Source organism: Heterocephalus glaber, unplaced genomic scaffold (assembly GCF_053883595.1).
Source record: "Heterocephalus glaber isolate CG9 unplaced genomic scaffold, H.glaber_assembly_v1.0 deba00001504, whole genome shotgun sequence".
Lineage (NCBI taxonomy): Eukaryota > Metazoa > Chordata > Mammalia > Rodentia > Bathyergidae > Heterocephalus > Heterocephalus glaber.
Genome location: NW_028258324.1, coordinates 27499999 through 27521255, shown reverse-complemented (window position 1 = coordinate 27521255; position 21257 = coordinate 27499999). Strand labels below are relative to the sequence as shown.

Here is a 21257-nt window from a genome sequence, read left to right as displayed (position 1 = left end):
GCTGAAAGTTCCAATTCTCTAATCGTGTGGGCTTTCTAGTTATCAGCTTCCTGCTGTTATCTGGGGACCCTAACCTAAATCATTCACTAACATAAACTTAGGTGTATAGGTATAAGGGACTCCTCACTAACAGCAAAAGACATCACTCAGTAAATTTCTAAGGGTTTATAAGCCTAGAATTTGGGGGGGGGGTTGTTTGTTTTTTGAGACAAGGTCTTGCTATGCAGTTCAGGCTGGCCTTGAATTATGTAGCTCAGGCTGGTCCCCAAACTCATAGCGACCCTCCTACCTGAGTCTCCAGTGCTGGGATTACAGGCCTGTGCCACCACGCCCAGCACAAAAGCCTAGAAATTGGGATAAGGACCAATATATTTCTATTATGCTGCGCTTATTTTTAAGCTTGTTGGTGAGAGGGAATGCTTATGCAGATTTGGGGGGGTTTCTTTCTTGTAAAACTCCCTCCTTGATCATTGTTTGCCATGCAAATTGTCTCAACTTGATCAGGTAATTGTACTCTGCTTGACATCCTCCTCTCCCTATCTTAGAATGTAAGTGTCTGATATGAAATGGTCTGTTACCCAAAGATTTCTATGTTGAACCCCTAAAATTTCATCACTGCATTTGGAAACATGGCCTTTAGGGAGGTGATTAAGGTTAGATGAAGTCATGAGACAGAGGCTCCAATCCCACAGGACTGCTGTCCTTATAGAGTCCAGGATACTCCTGTCCTCCCTCACCATGTATACACAAAGGAAAGAAAAGTTGTTGTCAACAAGCCAGAGGCCTCACCCGTAACCAACCCTGACAACGCTGACATTTTGATCTTCGATTTCTGGCTTCCAGAACTGAGATGAATTTCTGTTGTTGAAACCATCTGATAGCATTTCGTAACAGCTGCTTTAACAGACTAATACAGCTCCCAAAGAGAAAACTTGGATCATTTGATCCATACTTGGTTCATGTATGTAGTTTCTCTTGGTTATATAGGTCCTGTACTGTTGTTTATATCACGATGATGAATTATATCCCAGAAACCTAAGTCTTTTCAGCATCCTTTTGTATCTTTTAACTAAATGAATTTCAAAAATTTCTGAGGATTGGGAATTGAAACTCCACTGTGAGGGACCCTTAAGAAATCTCCAGTCAAGTGCCCATTATTTCCCCAAACACAAGTGTGTCATGGCCTTTGGGTGGGAAATAAGGATACTACATACATGAGGCAGCCCAACATGTCTGCAGGTTTCAGGTTTCAGCAAAATAAGATTCATAGGTCTTATTCATATTTGTATTAAGTGAGAACATTGAAGTTTTCATTTGGTCTGAAGAAAGTAGCCAGTTTAATTTCTATCACACAATTTTATTTGGAATAAGCAAAATTATTCCCCAAAGTGGATATCTAAGATCAATGTCCTTGAAATACTCATAGGACAGACAATGTATTGTTCCTAGGGAAGAAAGACAGGATTGACTGGGCCACAAAGAGCAAGGATGGCTTCTTAGAAAATCAAGAAAAAATAATCATACTAAACCACTAGGTATTTTAATTGCAGTGAATTTCATGTTCTCAGGTCAAAACCAAAGGCTCCATATCCAATGGGCAGCAAATAGATGCCAAAAGGAATTTAAATTACATCCAAAGGTTACCATCTAAATGGTAAACATGGGCCAGGAATTTAGCTCAGTGGTTTCGCCACCTGCTCCGCAAGCACAAGGACCCGAGTTCGATCCCCGGTACCAAAAAAATAAAATAAAATAAAAAAATAAATGGTAAACACAAGACTGGATTTGAGAACAATTCTGAGAGCACAACACTCAATCCTAGAGTAAAAGAAAATTTACAGAGAATACAAAGGGAATATGAGTGACCACAAAAGCTAACATTAATCATTTTTTGAAGGAAAAAAAATCCTACATTACTTGTAAGTTATATAACCAAGATCAAAGATGTCTGAAGAATGTGATGCTACAAGAATACCAGAATGCTTGTTAGAGCACAATTTTGTTACTTTAAAATTCATGAAAGTTTTGTTCTAAATTGTTCATTAGTTTTAACATAAAAATTTTGTTTTTAGTGTTAACTCCCTCAATCTTTTAAGCAAAATTGATATCCTAGGAAATGTTTCTCCTGAAGTTGCATGCAATCCCCACTCTGCTACATCCTGTTTCCCTTCAGTGTGTGTGTGAACCACCTTAAGAAATATGGCAATTTTTGTTTCAAAGGGATCAAACCATGTTGCTCAGGCTAGCTTGAACTTAAGATCTTCCTGACTCAGCCTCCTGAGTAGCTGAGATTATAGGTGGGCACTATAAATAAATTGCTAAAATAAAGCAATCTATATTATAGAGCCATTCCTTTAAACTGATATACTTTCTATGTAATCCACAGTGCTACACCATGCTTAAGAATTACTGCAATGATTGAAAAGGATATAAGAACTTTGTATTCAGAAGATTCATATGAGAACATGGAAAGGATATGAGATCCAAAATATTACATAAATGTACAGTACCAAAAAAAAAAAACATGTAAAGAAAAGTAATGACAACATGACGAAAACAGGCCTGAATGCTTAAGGAAGACTAAAATGGCTTTAGAATGAATGAATGCATGCATGCATGCATGCATAAACCAACTGGCTAAGGCAATTGTTCTCAGTTGAAGTTTTATTCTCCAGGAGACAGTTTTGATGGTCACTACTGGGAGAGGTGCATTGCTCCTGGCTTCTAGAAGGGAGAATAGAGGTGCTGCTGAACATCCTACAAAAGCTCAAGATAGCTTCACAGCACCAAGATAAAATTCAGCAGCATTCTCTAATACATTCTCTTAGCATTTAGGGGAAAACATAATCAACACAATTTTCCACAGACTTTATCTTAGCAACTCAAGAGAGATGAACAACGGAGCTGTAGTTGTTCTCATCCTCTAGTAAGGTTGCTAGTACATACAACACATAGGGATAGCCAGTGGCCTAAGGGAGTGTTGGTATCAACCTGCCTTCTGGTTCTAATACTTATCTTTCTTAGTCAAGCAATTAAATGCTGGCTTCAATTCTAAACAACTCTCAGTTGGGTTAAACAGGTATTTGATCTGAGCAGCTTCTAACCACAAAGCCATAGATTTGTCTTAATTATGATCCTGAAAAGGAATCAGGTAGGTGGACAGAGTCAATAATGAGAAAAAAAAATCAACAAATGGGTATCTAGTGAAAAAGAGAAAAAATCCAAAGATAGAAAATGTTGGGGATGGGGATAAAGCTCAGTGACAGTGTGTGCTTAGCATGTACAAACAAAAATACCAAAGATAGAAAATATGACACACGTTGGACATTTCTGGGATTTTACCTACGTTCCTTCTCCTTCATCCTTTTTTCCTCATTCAGGGTGGAGGGTTATGACGAAAATGGGACCAATTTACAGGAGAGTTCTAATAATCCGTGCGGCCAACCTTACAACAGAGTTTTTGGTTATATGAACCAATCTTTTCCTCTGAAGGGTATAAAATAGTTCAGATTGAATTTCCCAAGCAATTCAGAGTTCCATTACAGTTACTTTTAATAAAACTAAAAGTAGGCATTTTTCTCTACTCAGAACTGTAAGAATGTATTTTGTTTAGTGTGAAAATCAAGGTCACTGGTCACTATAAAATGAGCAGAATGTAAGCATGACGTGGCTTACTTTGCTGTGAGAAAATCTAGCATTTCAAAGCAGTTGCTTTAAATTATACTTGAAGATTCAATATTTCCCTTTAAAGCATACTGATACAAAGTTTTAAAATATTAACCAGGAAGAATGTTGCAGTGACAAAAGATTAACTGGAATAATTACTTTCTTAGAAACAACTTTCCTCTCACGTCATTCTGTGTATCTCCTATGTTCCCAATGTACTGAACCTGTGTTAAGTCATTTTTATAAACATGAAGCAACTATGCAAAACTTCAGTGTTCTAGTATAGATTTAATTCCATAAAGCAGGGTTTCCTTTCACATTAATTTGTTTTCACTATGCCATAGAGGTAAGTCCACAAACTCTACAGTTCCTCACCTGTTTCTCTGAAGATTTTAATACAAGCTTTAGATTAACCTATGTTTAAAAATCCTAAGCTATTTTTTAAAATCTGAATTATTTTAAATTATGACCATGACAGAATATCTGCCAGCCAATTAAGGTTCCAAACTAATTAACATTTAAAGAATGAACCATCATTAGGATCCCATATTTTAATAGTTGTAAAGGCTATCCTTAAGATTAGTGCCATAAACCATGTCATTTATATTATGAAAGAATATCTGTCTGCATATCTTACACACTGAGATATAAAGCCATGTTTTACTCATTTTTTATTAATATAACAATTTCTTCCACAATGACAACTGCAGTAAAAAACTTCAATAACTTTAGCCAATTTGCTGATATGTTCTACAATCTTTTAATTAATATGGTGCATAGACATTTGTAAACTACACAGCCACACCATTAAGCAACTAATAAATTTTGAAATGTTAGTGGAAGAGTTACACTCTAGTTTACTTTCTCCTTTTCCTTATATGTATTTTACATTCATGTGTTCTACTGATTTTTTTACTAGACCCTATTAAATTCTAGATTTAAATATGGCTAAGCGTAAGACAAAATAGTGACGAGTGTCAACAAAATAGCTGAGTTTTTTCAGTGGGTAAGCCACTTAAATCTATTCTCTAAAAGACAATTATTTAACCTAACACAAACATAGGGAAAGCTGGATTTCAATCTTAGGTTCTTCAGGTTGACCTGTCAGGTCCATGGGAACATTCAGGCCCCAGTTTGAATGTCTATGAGCTAAAAAGTTAACTGTGTCACTAATGGACTGTCCATTAGCTGAAAAAAGAACCCCAAGACACACTAAAGAAGATATTCAACTTGCAGGAGACAGGGAGTTTGACACAAGATAAAATGGTATTATACCTAAATAATTTTTAAGGAACTTTTAAAGTCTACTGACTATCACTGTATGAAGAACTCAGGTTAACAGTTCTACAAAAAGGACAATCATTTAATCAATTTTCTGCAGTGAATCATTAGACTAAATTCCCATAATCTAGAATTCCCAGTATGTTCCACCTTGAGGCTGACACAATCTGGGTCATTATCTCATATACATTCAGTAAATATTCAGTGACCAAGTTTAAAGTTAGATATCATATAATACTAAAGAATTAGGTGAAACCAATATTTTACTACCTCACAGCTTTTCCTTAAATCTCTTAATTTCCACCAACAAATCTAGGGCAACTTTTGCCTCTACTACTTTATTTTATGGAAGCTGAAGTATGTCATTGCTGCTGATATGTAACTTTTTTTGTACATTATGGTCCTATTTCTGTTAAATAATTCTTATAGTTTTTATCAATTTAAGCTTTTAGAAAACTCCTTTTAGAACTCTGGAACAATGCATAAAATTGAATTTAAAATTTTTTCAATTTTGTTTTTTAAATACAATAAAATTCTTGCTGGGCATGGTGGCGGATGCCTGTAATCCCAGCACTCAGAAGGCTGAAGCAGGACAATCCCAAGTTTGAGATCAGCCTGGGATACATATTGAGTTCAGGGCCAGCCTGGACTACACCAGTGAGACCCTGCCTAAAAAATCAATCAATCAATCAATTTGATATATGTTCTAGACAAATTAGGTTACTGAACAAGAGATCTCTGTTCACCTAATAACAATGTTTTGGGGGCTTTTCTGTTTTGTATTGTTTTGAGAGGGTCTCACTATATAGTTCATGCTATCCTTGAACTATGCTAGCCCAAGCTGGCTTTGAACTTACAGCAATCTTCCTGCCTCAGCCTCCCTGGTGCTGGGATTACAGGTGTACACCACCACACCTGGCAATATTAATATTGTAAAGAGGTTCAAGTGAACTTATATTTAGTGAGGTGAGTTTCATTTATCCTAAAAATGGTAAATGAACTTATTATTTGTGTATGAATCTAAAGTTTGTTCCTTGTGGATATTATCTGTAAATTTAAAAAAAAATTAGGCAATCATTAAATATGATGTTAACAGGTACACTGAACAATAAACTGAAACTTTCTCATTTAACTGACATCTGCTTAGTTTTTTATTTAGTTAAGTATAAAGGTAAAGGCCCAGTTAATTCAACTCAGTAGACTGGTCAAGGCAAGACACTTGACTACACAATAGGATTTAAAAAGCAGTTGGTTTTGTAGTAGTTCTCTGGTATCACACACGCATACACACATACACACAAATTGGTTGAGTACTCTAGATATTGGACCCTCTCCCCATAATCTTATAATGCATTGTTCATAACCAGCAATATTTTGAAAACTATAATTGAACATGGCCAAATTAAGAAATGTCTGATAAACTTTATAAAGTATTTGGGAACTTGAGCTGTATTCCCCAAAACATTGACTTTAAACTGTAAAAAAACAAGAATTAATTTAAAAAAGCAAAACAGACTTAACAGACATCTTGAGAAAAAAAACAAACTGTAATTCAATTTCTCCTTTTTTAAATATGACTGAGGAAAAGTTATAAGTAGTAATAATACCTACATTTTAAAAAGAAACATTAACTAGATGAATGGGGATAGGAGAGTATACAGTATTATTGCACTCCATGAATGTGCAGAATTCCAAAATGTGCCAGCACTGAAAAACTATCTTGCATTGAGGTTTTCCAAGAGGTACAACGAGCCTGCCAAAAAAGAATCTGGTCTGTACTAACAGCTTGCTGTCTTCAGTACAGGCCTTCATAATGTCAGTCGCGCTGCTCTTGCAAAAATTCCTTAATGTCTGAAAGATATACAGAAAAAAGAATATTTTAATAATCATGTTCATAAAAACTTAGAATGTAAATTCTGATGAGAAAAGAACTGAGAACAACTCTGCAAAGTAAAAAATTAAACACTCATCATATTCAGACATTTGCTTATACATTTTCTATCTTAAACTGCTAAAAATTATCATGCTCTTACAGTTAATTATCTGAAGGTAAGTACATCAATTTTGGCTATGAGGAGTTCAGAGTTTTTTTAAAAGATGATGTTGCAGGCTCAATCACTAAGCCTTTGAGATAAAATTATCAGCACAATCTTATTTTGGTAGGTCCAAACTCTCTTGATACACTTATAAATTTTAATGATGGACAGACTCATCTTTCAATCTTAAACTGGAAACTCAAGTGGTAATATATGTAATATATATATCTACTAACATTTCTGATAAGAATTATAGCTAGTTGGTTTTTTTGATTTTTCTTAAACAGGCTCTCACTATGTATTCCAGGCTGGCCTTGAACTCACAATGTAGCCCAGGCTGGCCTCGAGTGATCCTTCTGCCTAAGCCTGGGATTACAGACATGTGCCACCACACTTGGCTATAACTAGTTCATTTTTAAACTACTTACAAAAGTTTTCAGTGCTGATAGGTGGGGCTATGATCGATGATGTGGGATTGAATCCATATGCACATTGAGCTTCATTTCATTGTCAAGAATTTGAACAAGTTGTTGCATGGAAGGAAGATGACCAGATTCCAGCTTAGACCACACAGGTACATCTATAAAAATAAATGGAATACCTCAAAATTAAGAGATGGCTTTATAATAGACATTCATTTCATAAATAAGAGTGTTGGTGGACACAACTGGAGATACAGATGTGAGCAAGAATATAGCTTCTTGATCTTTCAGAGCTTATACTCTACTACACAAAATACAAAGAATTACACAAATAGCTACAAAATTGCAATTGTGTGCTAAAGTTAAAAGCTAGAAAGTGTACACTGCTATAACAGCACAAACATACATCTCTATCTCTGACTAGTCAGAAAAGTAGTATTTAAAATGACGGACACCTAAAAGGTAAAGAAAAATTACTAGGACACAGTGAGAATTTATGGGACTAGAAAACTTTTGAGAGTTGGGCATGGTGGCACACACCGATAATTCCAGGATGAATGAAGTTGAGGTAGAAGGACTGTCAAGAGTTCAAGGTTAGTCGGCTTTATAGTGAGTTCAAAGGCCAACCTGAACTACACAGCAAAACTGTCCCAAAAAAACAAAACAAAAAGCCCTCCAAAACAACAACAAAACTTCTGAAAAACAGAATAGAACTGTAAAGGCTATAATGCCCAGCACATTAAAATTGATAGCAAGTCACCATAGCTGAAATATAGGAGAGGGATGAGTGACACAAGGCTAGAAAGGTGAAAAGAACTAAATTAGGATCAACAAATTTTAATGAGCCAGGAAGTAACATTTTTGGCTAGGGAAAATACACAGTCCCACAGCCATTCATCTCATGGTAGCTTGAAAGCAAGTACAGGCAATATGTGAAAGAACTGGCATGGCTGTGTTCCAATAAAACACATATAATATAGGCAGCAAGCTACGAAGCACAGGACCATAGTTACTCCTAGTCTCCAGGGCCTTTTAGCCACCTTAATATTCTGGTCTGTATCTTGAGAATAAAGTAAAACCATTTAATGAATTTAAAACACTTAAATAACAAAAGAAAATGTGCATCTGAAAAAAATCTCTCTACTGTCTAGAACAAACATTGGCAATTTTTTCTGTAAGAAGGCAGAGAATAATTTTAGACTTTATGGATCAAGAGACAAAGTCCAGATTATAGAGGTTTACCTATATAACTAGAGAGAAAACAAATTTCCATAAAATTTTCATTGACAAAAGTGAAAACATAAATGCAGAAATTTCAACATGTCACACATTAGTCTTTTAATTTTTTTAATCATTTAAAAATGTAAAAACCATTGTTAGCTCATGGATATGTGTACCAACCTCTTGTTTAGAAAAAGAATAATAGGGAGCTGGGGATTTAGCTCAGTGGTTTCACCCCCTGCTGCACAAGCTCAAGGACCCAAGTTCAATCCCTGGTACCAAAAAAAAGAAAAAATAATAGGGTAATAAGGTAATTGTGGCAGACTGGGGTGATGGCATAAAGATGTAGATTTCTGAGCAACCTAAGAGATAATTGAGAAGATATGGTAATTAATTATAAAGATGGAGAGTAAGAGGGAAGATGCTATCCCAGGTTTCAGGGCAATTGGGTAGACAAATGCCTGAAGAGAAGCAAATTAAGGGTGTAAAGGAAAGGTAGGAAGTAGAAGTAATCAAGAGTTTATTCGGGCCGGGGATTTAGCTCAGTGGTTCCGCCACCTGCCCCGAAAGCACAAGGTCCTGAGTTCGATCTCCGGTACCAAAAAAAAAAAAAAAGATTTTATTCGAAGGCCAGGGTGGTGGCATATGTCTGTAAGGCCCACATTCAGGAGGCCAAGGTGGGAGGATTACAAATTCAAGCCCAACCTGGGCAACTTAATGAGACCCTGTCTCAAAATTTTAAAAGGCTGCAGATGTAGATCAGTGCAAAGGGCTTGGGTTCAACATCAAGTACCAAAAGAAAACAAGTTCATTTTGGAGCAGGTTTAAGATTCCTGGGTATGGCACTTTAAAAAAGTTTAGAGTTCTCTAGAGCTATATATTCAGGAATCATCACACAGATTTGATTTTAAAGCTATGGGAGTAAATGACTAGATAAACAACTTAACAAAAGATGAGGGCCGCTGGGTGTGGTGGCGCAGTTGAGGCAGAAGGATCAACAGGAATTTTGAGGCCAGGCTGGGCTAAATAGTGAATTCAAGACAGCCTAAACTACATAGTGAGACCCTGTCTCAAAAAACAATGGGGGAGGCCAAGGATTTAGCTCAGTGGTTTCACTGCCTGCTGCCAAGCACAAGGACCCAAGTTCGATCCCTGGTACCAAAGAGCAAAAAAAAAAACAACAACAATGGGGGAGGGGGGAACACACAAGGGCCAATTCCTCAAGAAATTCTAAAAATAAAGAGTAAAAGAGAACAAGTTAAAGTTTTCCAAATTTTTCTGTCTCCTAAATTTTCAGTATCTATGAAATAAACTTCATGTGAACATTAAAAAAGTTTGTCCTATTAAAAAACAGAAAATGGAGGGGTTGGGGATTTAGCTCAGTAGTTCCGCTGCCTGCCTTGAAAGCACAAGGACCCGAGTTTGATCCCTGGTACCCAAAAAAACCCCAGAAAATGGGCTGGGATATACTCAGTGGCAGAGTACTTAGCTAGCACATGTGAGGCCTTGTACTCCCAAATAAAGAAAAAAGAAGAGCCTGAGGCTCATTATAAATAATTTAAAATTTATCATAAAACACAAACTATTCAGAACCTACCATTTAAAGTTATCTCAAATGCACCTGTTGACATACACTGGTTCTCAATCATGTTGCTCAAGAAGAAAACCATCATACATGCATAGACCTAAAAGAAAATATGAGAATCTAAGACAGTGATCTTAATACAGTTTTTATTTGGTAAATGCTTTTGTAAAATCTACTTTGAAAGTTTCCATACAAGCTATTATTGTTATTCCATAGGTTCAGATAACATCTACACAACAAGAAAAATTGAGTATAAATTCACAGCTTTACACATTCTGAAGAATTTATGATATTCATACTGTACAAAGAATTTCTAAGAGAACTAAGTTAAAGAATGCCAGCATAAGGATTCAATTCACTTTACCATTTTTATAGTGCATTATAATATAAAAATTCACAAGAGACTACTGATGCAATAGTCAGTAACTATGAATTCAATACAACCTGTTCATGTTTTAAACACATCATTTGAAGCCAAACTAAGAAACAGGTTAGAGAGCATAGGCATATTAAAAGTGCATTCATTCATCTTTTGAAGGCAAATCTATAACTTCCTAGAGGCTAGAAGTTGTTTGTTGAACAGAAAAGGTTTAACTTAGCAAAAGCATTAGAACAAAAGTGGATATAGTGAAGATATCAATTCATAGCAAGCTGTTTCAGAAAAATAAATGTACATAACAGATGACAAACAACTTTCCCTCTTGCCCCATTTGAACTAAGGAGGGTTTGATTTCATAGCATTTGCTCTCAAGGGAACAATACATGAGGACCTGTCATAAAAGTATAGCTTTTATGTATATTTTCTTTCCACAGTAGATCAATCTTGATATATATCTATATCTGTATCTTTATCTATATCTGTATATATACAGAGAAGTAAAATGCACCAAATACAATCTGGAATCATTAAGTATAGCACAAAACGTTACCAATAAGTAATTATCCTATTTTGAATCCTTTGCAAATCAACAATTTGTTAATAGCAGGGTAGAGATACACTTCAATTAGAGATAACACTTGAGGATGTTTATGTTAAGAAATCTTGTATGTTTCTGAAAATAAATGGTTCCCTAGGAAAATGTACAGCTATGTAAGAGTCTGCTAAAGGTATTCAGCCTAGAATAAAAAAACAAGATCAGATAGAGTTTCCAACAAGAGGATACATCGTAGGAAGAAGCACCTAAGCAAATCCATCCAAGACAGAAATAAAAATTAAGACCCATTTCTGACAATGATAGATTTTTGAAAAATGATTTTATGCAAAACAGATGAAAACAAGATTATCTAGAAAGAAGGCATACTGCAAGAGTCTATAAAGGAAAAAAGAACAGCACAAGATTCTTAATTATTTATAATATTTATACTGATTCTTTCTGGCAATTTGGCAAACAGATCCCTATGAACAGAAAAGTCAAAGAACAAGTAGAGAAAAGGGTTTTGATGACATGGGTTAAATGGAAATCCAATTTTTAATGTGAATCAACCCACTAATATCATATTAGTTGGTATAAAAGATATATATTACATATATATTGTGTTTTGCTAGATACAATTTGACTAAGTTATGAAAATCAAGTAATAAATTATTTTGTGCCTAGGTTCCACTAAAATAACACCTCTCTATTTCTCTTCAGGACAGATTTCATCCACTAGGGAAATGGTTCAAAGGAACAAAGATGAGGGGTGAAGAGGGAAGGGGAAATGAGAGGAATAAAAATGTGCCACGTGCAGGATCCTAACAACTCCAATCAATGTAAATGCTATATGCCATGACATGAGCTAAGACAAATAATATCAACAAGTCTGAAAAAGCTGATAGGTGAACCAGCCAAGGAGGGGGGAGAGAAGTGTCCTGCCAAAAGATCAAAAGTGGTATAAATGGAAATAATACACGCTAACAGAAAAATCAGTAACAAGTACAAAACAATTAAAATCTTTCCACTAACAACCTAAAAACCTACAGTTCCCAAAGCTATTAAGTTACATACCTTATTTTCTTGGCCCCACTGCCAGATGCTCGGAGCTTGCATGCCAAAGAAAGCAAAAGGATCCTTGCCAACAATTATTAAGCCTATTAATACTAGTTTGAAGACTGACAGGAAAGATGCTATGTGTCTATCAAAAGAAAAGAAACATTCATCAGAAACCTCAATTTGTTATCTACTTTAAAATTTAATAATTTAAGTACATGTATATATTTTCTGAAAGTTACCATGGAAAAAGTAATGTAAGTTTTTTGTGCAGTTTAAAAAACACAAGTATTTAATCATTTTACTCAATCAAAAAGTACCTAAAAATGATACAGAATTGGCCTTTAAAAATACAATTACTTTTTCCGCCGCCTGCCTTGTAAGCGCAAGGTCCCGAGTTTGATCCCTGGTGCCAAAAAAAAAACAACAATTATTTTAAGACAGTACAGGGGCCGGGGATGTAGCCCAGCAGCACAGCACCTGCCTGGCAAGCAAGCCCAAGGTCTTTTTTTTTTTGGTACCGGGGATCGAACTCAGGTCCTTGCGCTTGTGCAGCAGGCGGCGAAACCACTGAGATAAATCCCCAGCCCATGGTCTTGAGTTTGATGCCTGGTACCAGAAAAAAAAAGATGACTGATTATATAGATCACTGACTTGCTATGAAATTTTGGAGATCTGGGGTATAGCTCAATGGTAGAGCACACACTTAGTATGTGAAATGCCCTGGGTTCAATCCCTGCCACCAAAGAAAAAAAGGTGGGGAGGCTAGCTTATTTCCACAGTAAAGACTACTTAAAAAAAACATATCTTTAAAATAGTTGTCATCTCTTGAAACAACCTCATTCTTCCTTCAGAAAAAGCCTTCTATATTTGGGTCAAATAAACTTGCTATTTATAAAGCAGTTTTCTCTGTGTTTAATATTATAACCAATAAAAGAACAATAACCAAGAAAAGGTACTTAAACCACTCCACAAAAGATTATAAAGTCAATAAATCATTTTCCTTTTCAGTTACTGAAATTTACTTACCTATAAATTGGTTGTGGGAGGTAATTCTCTCCTTCAATTCGGATGTCTGGGTACCGCTGGCTAATAACCCTCATGTACTCCTCAAACACCCGCCTATAACCTCAGGAAACACTGCAGAAAAATGAAAATGTTTCCATTAAGTGGTTTAGAATACACCTATGTAGATTTACTTTGCAATGAGACAAAGCCTAACGATTATTACATTCCTCTCATTACAATATTAAACTTTGTAGCTCTGGGTTATTGTTAGACATTAAGTATTTATTCATATATATTAGCATATCTTGAGCTCTCACACCAATGTGGTCTTTCTTTTTTTTAATCCATGGCTTAAACAGTAAAATAAAAACAATTCTTATTCATGAGTTGAGACTTTCACATTTGGGGCACAAAAAGCATACAAACAATGCCAAAGCATGAGACCTAAAACCCTGGTTCTTATCTTTACTCTGCCCCTAACTGGGCCAATTTTTTGCTCAACCATAGTAAGAGGAGCTTAGACTAAACTTAGAGCCCTTCTCACTCACAAGTGTTTCTATTATGCAAAGTAAATAAAGGAAAACAAGATTGGGAAAAGAATTCTCGGTAATATGACATTACTCTGGAAATTAAGTCAACAGCATCCAATCTCCATTAAAGTGTTTGAACAATCATTTCAGATACTGTATATGTTTCTCAGCAAGTACAGGAAAATACATCAGAGAACATTATATATATATAAAAAAGGAGGGAGGTGCCAACACCATTCAAATCAAGAGCTTACAAATTCAGGAAAGATTGTTCAGCACTTAAATTCACTAAGTTCTAAGTTGAGGAACACATAAATACCATGAAGAAATGAAAGTACCACTTGAAACAAGGAAGCAGAGTCAATAATTAAGTCACAGAAAAGCCTAAAGTGTCAGCTTTGTCAATCAAAGGGGGAAAAAAGCAATACTAATCACTTCCCTCAATCCAAGGAAATAGCATATAGTTTATATCTGACAGGGTGAAATAGTACAAATATTACTAGATCTTAATTTTTAAAACCTGCTTTTCAAAAAGAGAAGAGAAAAAAGATACCCAACCCAACAGTTTTTCTTTATAGTGAATGTTTCCTTTGAATTTAGAATGAATGTTTCAGAAGAGTAAATCTCTATAAAGTATGAATTTTTAGAGATAAATCTCTGTAGCTAAATATTTAAATGAACTTATAAATTTCCAGATACCTTCTATATTTACCATCCACCTTATCTAATATTTTATTATTACCATTTGTATTTTTTATTCTTTCCAAGCAGCATGCTGGGCTGCTTATATTACTAATCTGATATAACTGCAAATTTATAGAAAAGTTACAAGAGTAAAAATCAACACATTGAGTAAACTTTTCACCTATATTCATCAAGTATTAGTATTGGGGAGGGGGGGTACCGGGGATTGAACTTGGGACCTTGCCCTTGAGAGGCAGGTGGTGGAACCACTGAGCTAAATCCCCGGCCCAAGTATTAGTATTGTAACATAACTGTTTTCTCTAAAGAAAATTTTAATGTTGCTGCTGTTTTAAAGATATCACAAAAATAATTTAAAACCAAGAAAACCCACTTGACTTCAATGCCGGAGTTTGCACTGGTGTTTACGATGGAGTTGATTATCTAAACAGCACTTTTTAAATGTAGTATTTTGAGGACTAGGGACTTGGTTCCTTTAGTCAACAATGCAGTGGGAACTATTTATCTATATTCCAGCTAAGAGTTAGTTAATGGGGAGGGAATGAAGAAGCTAGATTATCATGCAGCCAACCACAGTGGACTATGACAGGTTCTACGTTTTTTGTTTGTTTTTTAACAAACACTGACTGTTGACAGGTACTAAGTTCCAAAATTGCAACATTATGCAAAACAGACAAAAATCTATGTATTTTTGCTGCTATAAGTAGTACAATGGAGGAGACAGTTTGTTAGTAGATAGTATCTGATGCTGTTTCTCATCTTGTTTGAGAAAGGAGTAAAAAGAAAGAAAACACCCAAAAGACTAAGGAAAAAAGGTCACAAAACAAAAGAGCAGAATCAGTAACGAAAAGATTAAAAATAAGAGCTTATATTCAGAACTAATCTGCAACAGGATGATAAAATAAATATGGAAGGGCTTCAAGAAAAAGCTCAAAATCAAAAAACAGAATTAAGAGCCAGATATGGTGGTACAGCCCTGTAATCCCAACTCTGGGAGACAGGCAGGATGATCACAAGTATGAGTCAGGATTAATTCAGTGACTTAGCAAGACCCTACCTCAAAATAAAAAAAAAGTACAAAGGTCCTGGGTTCAATCTCCAATACTAAGGAGAGGGGAGAGCAGAATATGATATGAGGCCCTCAAAAATCAACACTACAATGAACTATAAACTTACATCTACTATGATGGCTACTTTCAAAAAAGAAAATAACAAATGTTGGTAAGAATAAGAAGTAATAGGAACCTTTGTGCACTGTTGGCAAAAAATGTGAAAGGGTACAGCCATTATTGAAGTATCTAAAAATAAAAATAAAAATTGAATTACTGTATGATTCAGCTGCTGTGGTTTGAATCTGATTTGTTTCCTTCAAAACTTATGATTAGGTCTTGAGAGAGATTAACATGTTTCATGTTCTGCCAGCTTGAACCTGGCTGTTCCCTTGGGCAGCATGTACCACTGGTGGTACAAACAAATCTAAATCACTTTTAACAGTCTTTTTACTAATAAAAAGCTACCTGATGGGACAGTCATGCATGTACCACTGGTGGTTCGAGCCACCCAGCAGCAAGACACACGAATTATGGCCCTGTCCTGAACGTGTTAATTCCTTTCTCAAGAGAGTGGGTTAATTCTTGTAGGAGCAAGACTGGGTTATTGTAAAGCAAGTCTACCACTCATGCTTTCTCTCTTCAGTGTTGGCTTGGCCTTTTAACCTTTCCCACCTTAAGATGAAGCAGCATAGAGGCCTCATTAGAGGCTAGTGCTGAGCTCCTGGACTTCCCAGCCTCCAGAACTTTAACCCAAAAGAAACAACTTTCCTTTGTAAATTACCCAGTCTCAAGTATTCTGTTAAAGCACTATAAAATAGTCCAAGGCATGGGCAATCCCAATTGTGGGTATATATACAAAAAATTTAAAGCAGGATCTTGAAGAGGTATTTGTACAACATGTTGATCATAGCATTATAAAAGGTGAAAGCAACTAAAATATCTACCAATTGATAAATATATAAAGAAAAATGAAATATGCTACCTTTAAAAATAATCTTGCCATTTGCTACATGGATGAAACTTGAAGAGATTATACTAAGCAAAGTAAGTTCAATGCCCAGTACCAAAAAAAAATGTATTTTTATCTATTTACTGTAAATACTGTATCTCCCACCAGACAACTGGTTTTCAAATCTTACTGTTAAAAAAAAAAAATCGTATCTTCTCAAGAACTAAACAAAAGGGGGGGAGGATGATATGAAAAAAAGGGGAGTGAAATAAACTTTAGGTTATGCCACCATCACTACAAGACTTGATCATCAGTTCATGGCAAAACCTACATAACGACATTCCTTCACCAACCCCACACTGCACCGCAGTCAGAGTAGGATATGTAAAAACATGACTGCACTTTTTGGAAATGAGAGAGGAAAGAACTAGAAGGATCCAACTAAATTCTTAAGTAACAAAGACATAAAAAAAAAACAACCTGGGTGCAGTGGCACATGCCTGTAATCCCAGCACTCAGGAGGCTGAGGCAGGAGTATCGCTGAGTCTGGATTACATAGGGAGTTCAAGACCAGCTACATAGTGGGACCCTGTCTCCAAAACAGAGAGACAGAGAAAAGATAAACACATATGCATGGTTTCACTTTTTTTCTTTTAAGCCTCCTGACCCTATTTTTTTGTGGGTTTTTGTTTTGTTTTGAAGCCAGGGTCTCGCTAAGTAGTTAACACTGGCCTTGAACTCACAATAGCTCAGACTGGTCGGAAACTTACAGTGATTCTCCTGCCTCAGCCTCCTGAGTTCTGGGATTCAGGATTTTTCTTATGATTATTATAGCATGATTTAAACAGCATTATTTTTTCTTTCTAAATGGTATATAAAATAAAATAATGGTGCAAAAAATAAATAAATAAATAAAATAATGGTGCATCTTAGGTTTTATATACCATTATTTCATATAACATTTATAGGCTTGGTGACGTACAGTAACTGCTAAATTTTCTAGTTCAAATTAAGATGGCTATTTTGGAGTGATGAAAATTCTTTGTGGGGATTTTCTCCTAGCTGCTGTCTTCATTCAGTCTTCAAAATTCAGTATGCCTTCACTTCCTTCTCACAGAAAACTAATCCACAGAACTTATCTCCTTTAATTGTTTATCACACCAGGGAATAGTAGAGCATCATTCCAGAACTCAGGAGTCATCTTCGCCAGTTCTTGCTTGCTTCTGCCCACTTCTCTCCAAATACTTCTCCACAGTTCATGGGATCCATGGGGAAAATTGTTCCAGGACCTGACCCGCTTTGGATACAGAAATGTAGAGATGCTCAAATCCCTTATATGAATTGGCATAGTGTTTGCATATAACCTACTCACATCCTGTATACTTTAAGTCATCTCTGGATTACTTTTTTTTGGTACCAGGGATCGAACTCGGGTCCTTTAATACCCAATACAATGAAAATGCTATGTACATTGTTTAGGGAATAATAACAAAAGTCTGTACATGTTCAGTACAGATGTAGTTTCTCCTCCAAATTATATTTTCACTCCAAGGCTGGCATCCACAGATGTGGAACTCATGAATACAAAGCGCCAACTACTTCATCACCTAAAGCTACTAACTTTACTTAAGATCTCTCAAAGCTCTTTGTACTTCTACTACGACCTTTGTATTCCAAACTCCATTTCTCTCATTTGGACAACTCTTAGAGCCCTCTTCCCTAAATGTTTGTCTTTTCTTTGTTCTCTAGAGTATCTGTCCACAATGAAACTAGGTTTTCTAGGATGGCTCACTAGACCCTCAAGGAAAAATCTGTTTTTATAATGGTTGCTTCATTTACCTCTTAAAAATGCAGTTAGAAGTTGGCTGTCTGAAAATTACAACAGTTGATAATTAAATTAAGAAAAATTTTAAAATTGTGACATGTTCTGCTTATGTTTTAAAATTTTAACTTCATTTAATCTACAATCCTTAGCAGTAATTCAACTGTCAAATGTTAAATTATTAACTGTAAAGGGTTAGTCGGTAATCTCTTTAAACTATAGCGACTATAGATTTGATAACATGTTAAATCACACACAAGGAAATAAAACATGTATGTCAACACCATACCTACAAGTAGCGACTGTAATACCTCTACAAATGCAAGTCAAAGCAAGAAAAGTAACAAGGGAACTTCCTTTTAATGTTCAATGCTTAAACGTCCAAATAAATAGTGTAATTTTTTCACAAATATGAAATCAATGCCATCAACACTATCATATTCTATTTGATAGTATTAATTGACATAACAGACCAAAGACTCAAGATACATAGAATAACACTATACCATTTTTGTAGGTTTCATTAAGTGGTGATATGTCTTTTTTATAATGAAATCTTTAGTTACTGGCCCATTAGCAGGTACTGAATGACCATTTAATTAAAAAAAAAAACACCTAGAATTGACAGTTCTGTAATAAGCTTCATACTCTTTTGGATTTAATTTCTTTGTGCATTATGTTGCTAGTTTGTTCTACTAGCAATTACAAAACTCGTATAATTACCACTATGGTTATTTAAGAAAAAGTATAAAATAAAATAAGGAACTAAAATTAATTCAAAGTTTAAAATAGCTCTCTTTCAAATTGTTAATGAAAAACTGCATTTTATAGCACTGAAATTTCAAATAGAATTTTTAAGATTTAATGTTTATCCTCAATTGAATTAGCTTCCTCTTTTCTCTAACTTGCACATGAATATTCAAGAGAGTCTACCAAAACTAGAAATCTAATATTCACTTTACTATAAACAGATTAATCTCTAGGAGATAGAACAACAAACAAACAAGCTGAATTTTATCTGTATATAGTAGGGCAAATAAGTTACTTTCTATGTATATACTGAATATTTTAAAATGAAGCACTTCTGTAACATGCTTAGGATGACACCAAAGAAACTTTTATATCAGACTTTTGAAACAAGTCTGTACTTAAAAGCAAAAACAAAGACTCAAAAGTGCAACTCAGGGCTGGGGGTGTTTAGCTCAGTGGTGCTGCCACCTGCCTCTCAAGCACAAGGTCCCGAGTTCAATCCCCTGTACAAAAAAAAAAAGTGCAACTCAGGTGCTTTCGACTTTTTTATAAACCTTAATACGAAGGACTCAATGTCCCTCCCTACATTTGTTTACAGAGCTTAAAAGCCTTAAGAATATCCTCAGTGGAAAACACACGTGGTAAACTGACAATAATTCTAACAGAAATGTAAGAGTATTTTGGAAAAGCAAGGGACAGGACGGTAAGATAAAGAAAAATTATACAACCTAAAAATTGCATTTTTAAAACCTGCAGTACTTAAATCCAAAGTATCACACAATCCTTAACAATCTTTATAGGTTGGTAAAATGACTATCACTTTCTTATAAAAGTCAAGGGGTGGTTGGAGGAATAGATTAGTGATGAGTGCTTAGTAAGGCAAAGCTCTAGGTTCAATCCCCAACATACACCCACGAAAAGAGAATGGTCAAAGTATGCTCCCATTTGCACTATTATTCAAAGACGAGGTACAAATCTAGACTTTAGTAGATATATAAGTACATGAACTTTTAAAAGTTTATGGAGGCCAGGTGTGGTGAACACCTGTAATCCCAGCCCTCGGGTGGGATTTTCTGAGGTGTAAATGTCTCATCTTTACAATTACACAGTTTAAAAAAATACAAATTCTGAGCCTTTCAACCCCAGCCTTCCCCAATCCCATTCATAAAATGTATCAATGTCCTGCTTATAGCACTTATAACTGTTAGGCAACAACAAAATCAATTACAGGCTAATGTCAAAACCCGCAGGGCTCTTTTCCTCTTTCTATGAATGCATAAGATATCTGAAAGGTAGGAAGATGCCAGAGCAGGCCACTTCCGGGAGAAGACCCGTCCAGAAGCGAACGGTCAAAGTTTTGAAGAGCGACAGGCTCCTTTTCTGACACCTAAGAAATCGCAAACTGAGCACCAGCCTCCTCAGACGCGCTCTCCACGCCCGCCATGTGTCAGAAAGCCCCCACTCCCTCATCCAACAGTCACCCAGGAAAACAAGGCGTCTGTCACTCCCGGGTCCCCTCCAACGACCCGAATTAACCTCATCCTTCACCGAGCCAAGCAGAGAGACAGCCTGGCATGACTGTAGGAAGGACGACAGGAAAAGTTAACTGGGTGGCAACCGCCTGTAGTGTAAGGCGAGCCAGCGCCGCGCCTACTCATCCCCATCTCCGCGGGCGGCCGGGGCAGCATGGCGCGTCGCCGCCACCCGCCCTCCGTTCAGAAAAATGTCCCGCGTCCTAGCCTTCCAGGGTTCAACCTTCTACCGCCCGCCCACCCCAGTCCTTCCATTCTAAGACGCAGAAAGGAGCGGTTGTGTCTGTAGGAGAGGAGGGCGGACCGAGCGTTCTGCAGCAGCGTCCCAGAGAAGGCCGACTGCGGAATAGCACTGGCGCCGTTCTTCCGAGCTACGGAAGGTGCAGCCCGCTAGGCCGCGAAGCCGGGGCCTCGCGTACTGACGCCCGCGAGCAAAGGCGCGGCAGGGCGGCCAGATCGGTGCACATACCAAATCTGGAACTTGAGCAGCGGCCCCGTGGCGTACTGCATCTTCAGTCTCTTGCTAGGCACGCCGCCCAGATTGCCCGACGCCTCGCTCCTGACCACTGCCGACGCCGCCATCAGAAGCAGCAGCAAAAGCCTCATCTTAAATGAGACAGCCACTTCGGCCGCCTTCTCTCTGAGACTGCAGCCAGCCCAAAGCCTAGGCGCGAGCTGCTCCCCACTGCGCAGGCGCGATCCGCCAAGGTCGCGAGGAAGCAGGAATGCGA

At 36.6% G+C, this 21257-nt stretch overlaps 1 protein-coding gene across 1 annotated transcript; it reads right to left on the bottom strand.

The window, feature by feature from the left end:
- Positions 1-4320: 4320 nt before the first annotated feature.
- Selenot (selenoprotein T) lies at positions 4321-21250 on the bottom strand. Its single transcript, XM_013071219.3, has 6 exons — positions 20996-21250; positions 13211-13321; positions 12200-12326; positions 10224-10311; positions 7412-7563; positions 4321-6798 (listed from the first exon to the last, which is right to left on the bottom strand). The coding sequence occupies exons 1-5, from the start codon at positions 21130-21132 to the stop codon at positions 7439-7441; spliced, it is 588 nt and encodes a 195-aa protein (XP_012926673.1). The 5' UTR covers positions 21133-21250; the 3' UTR covers positions 4321-6798; positions 7412-7438.
- Positions 21251-21257: the final 7 nt, after the last annotated feature.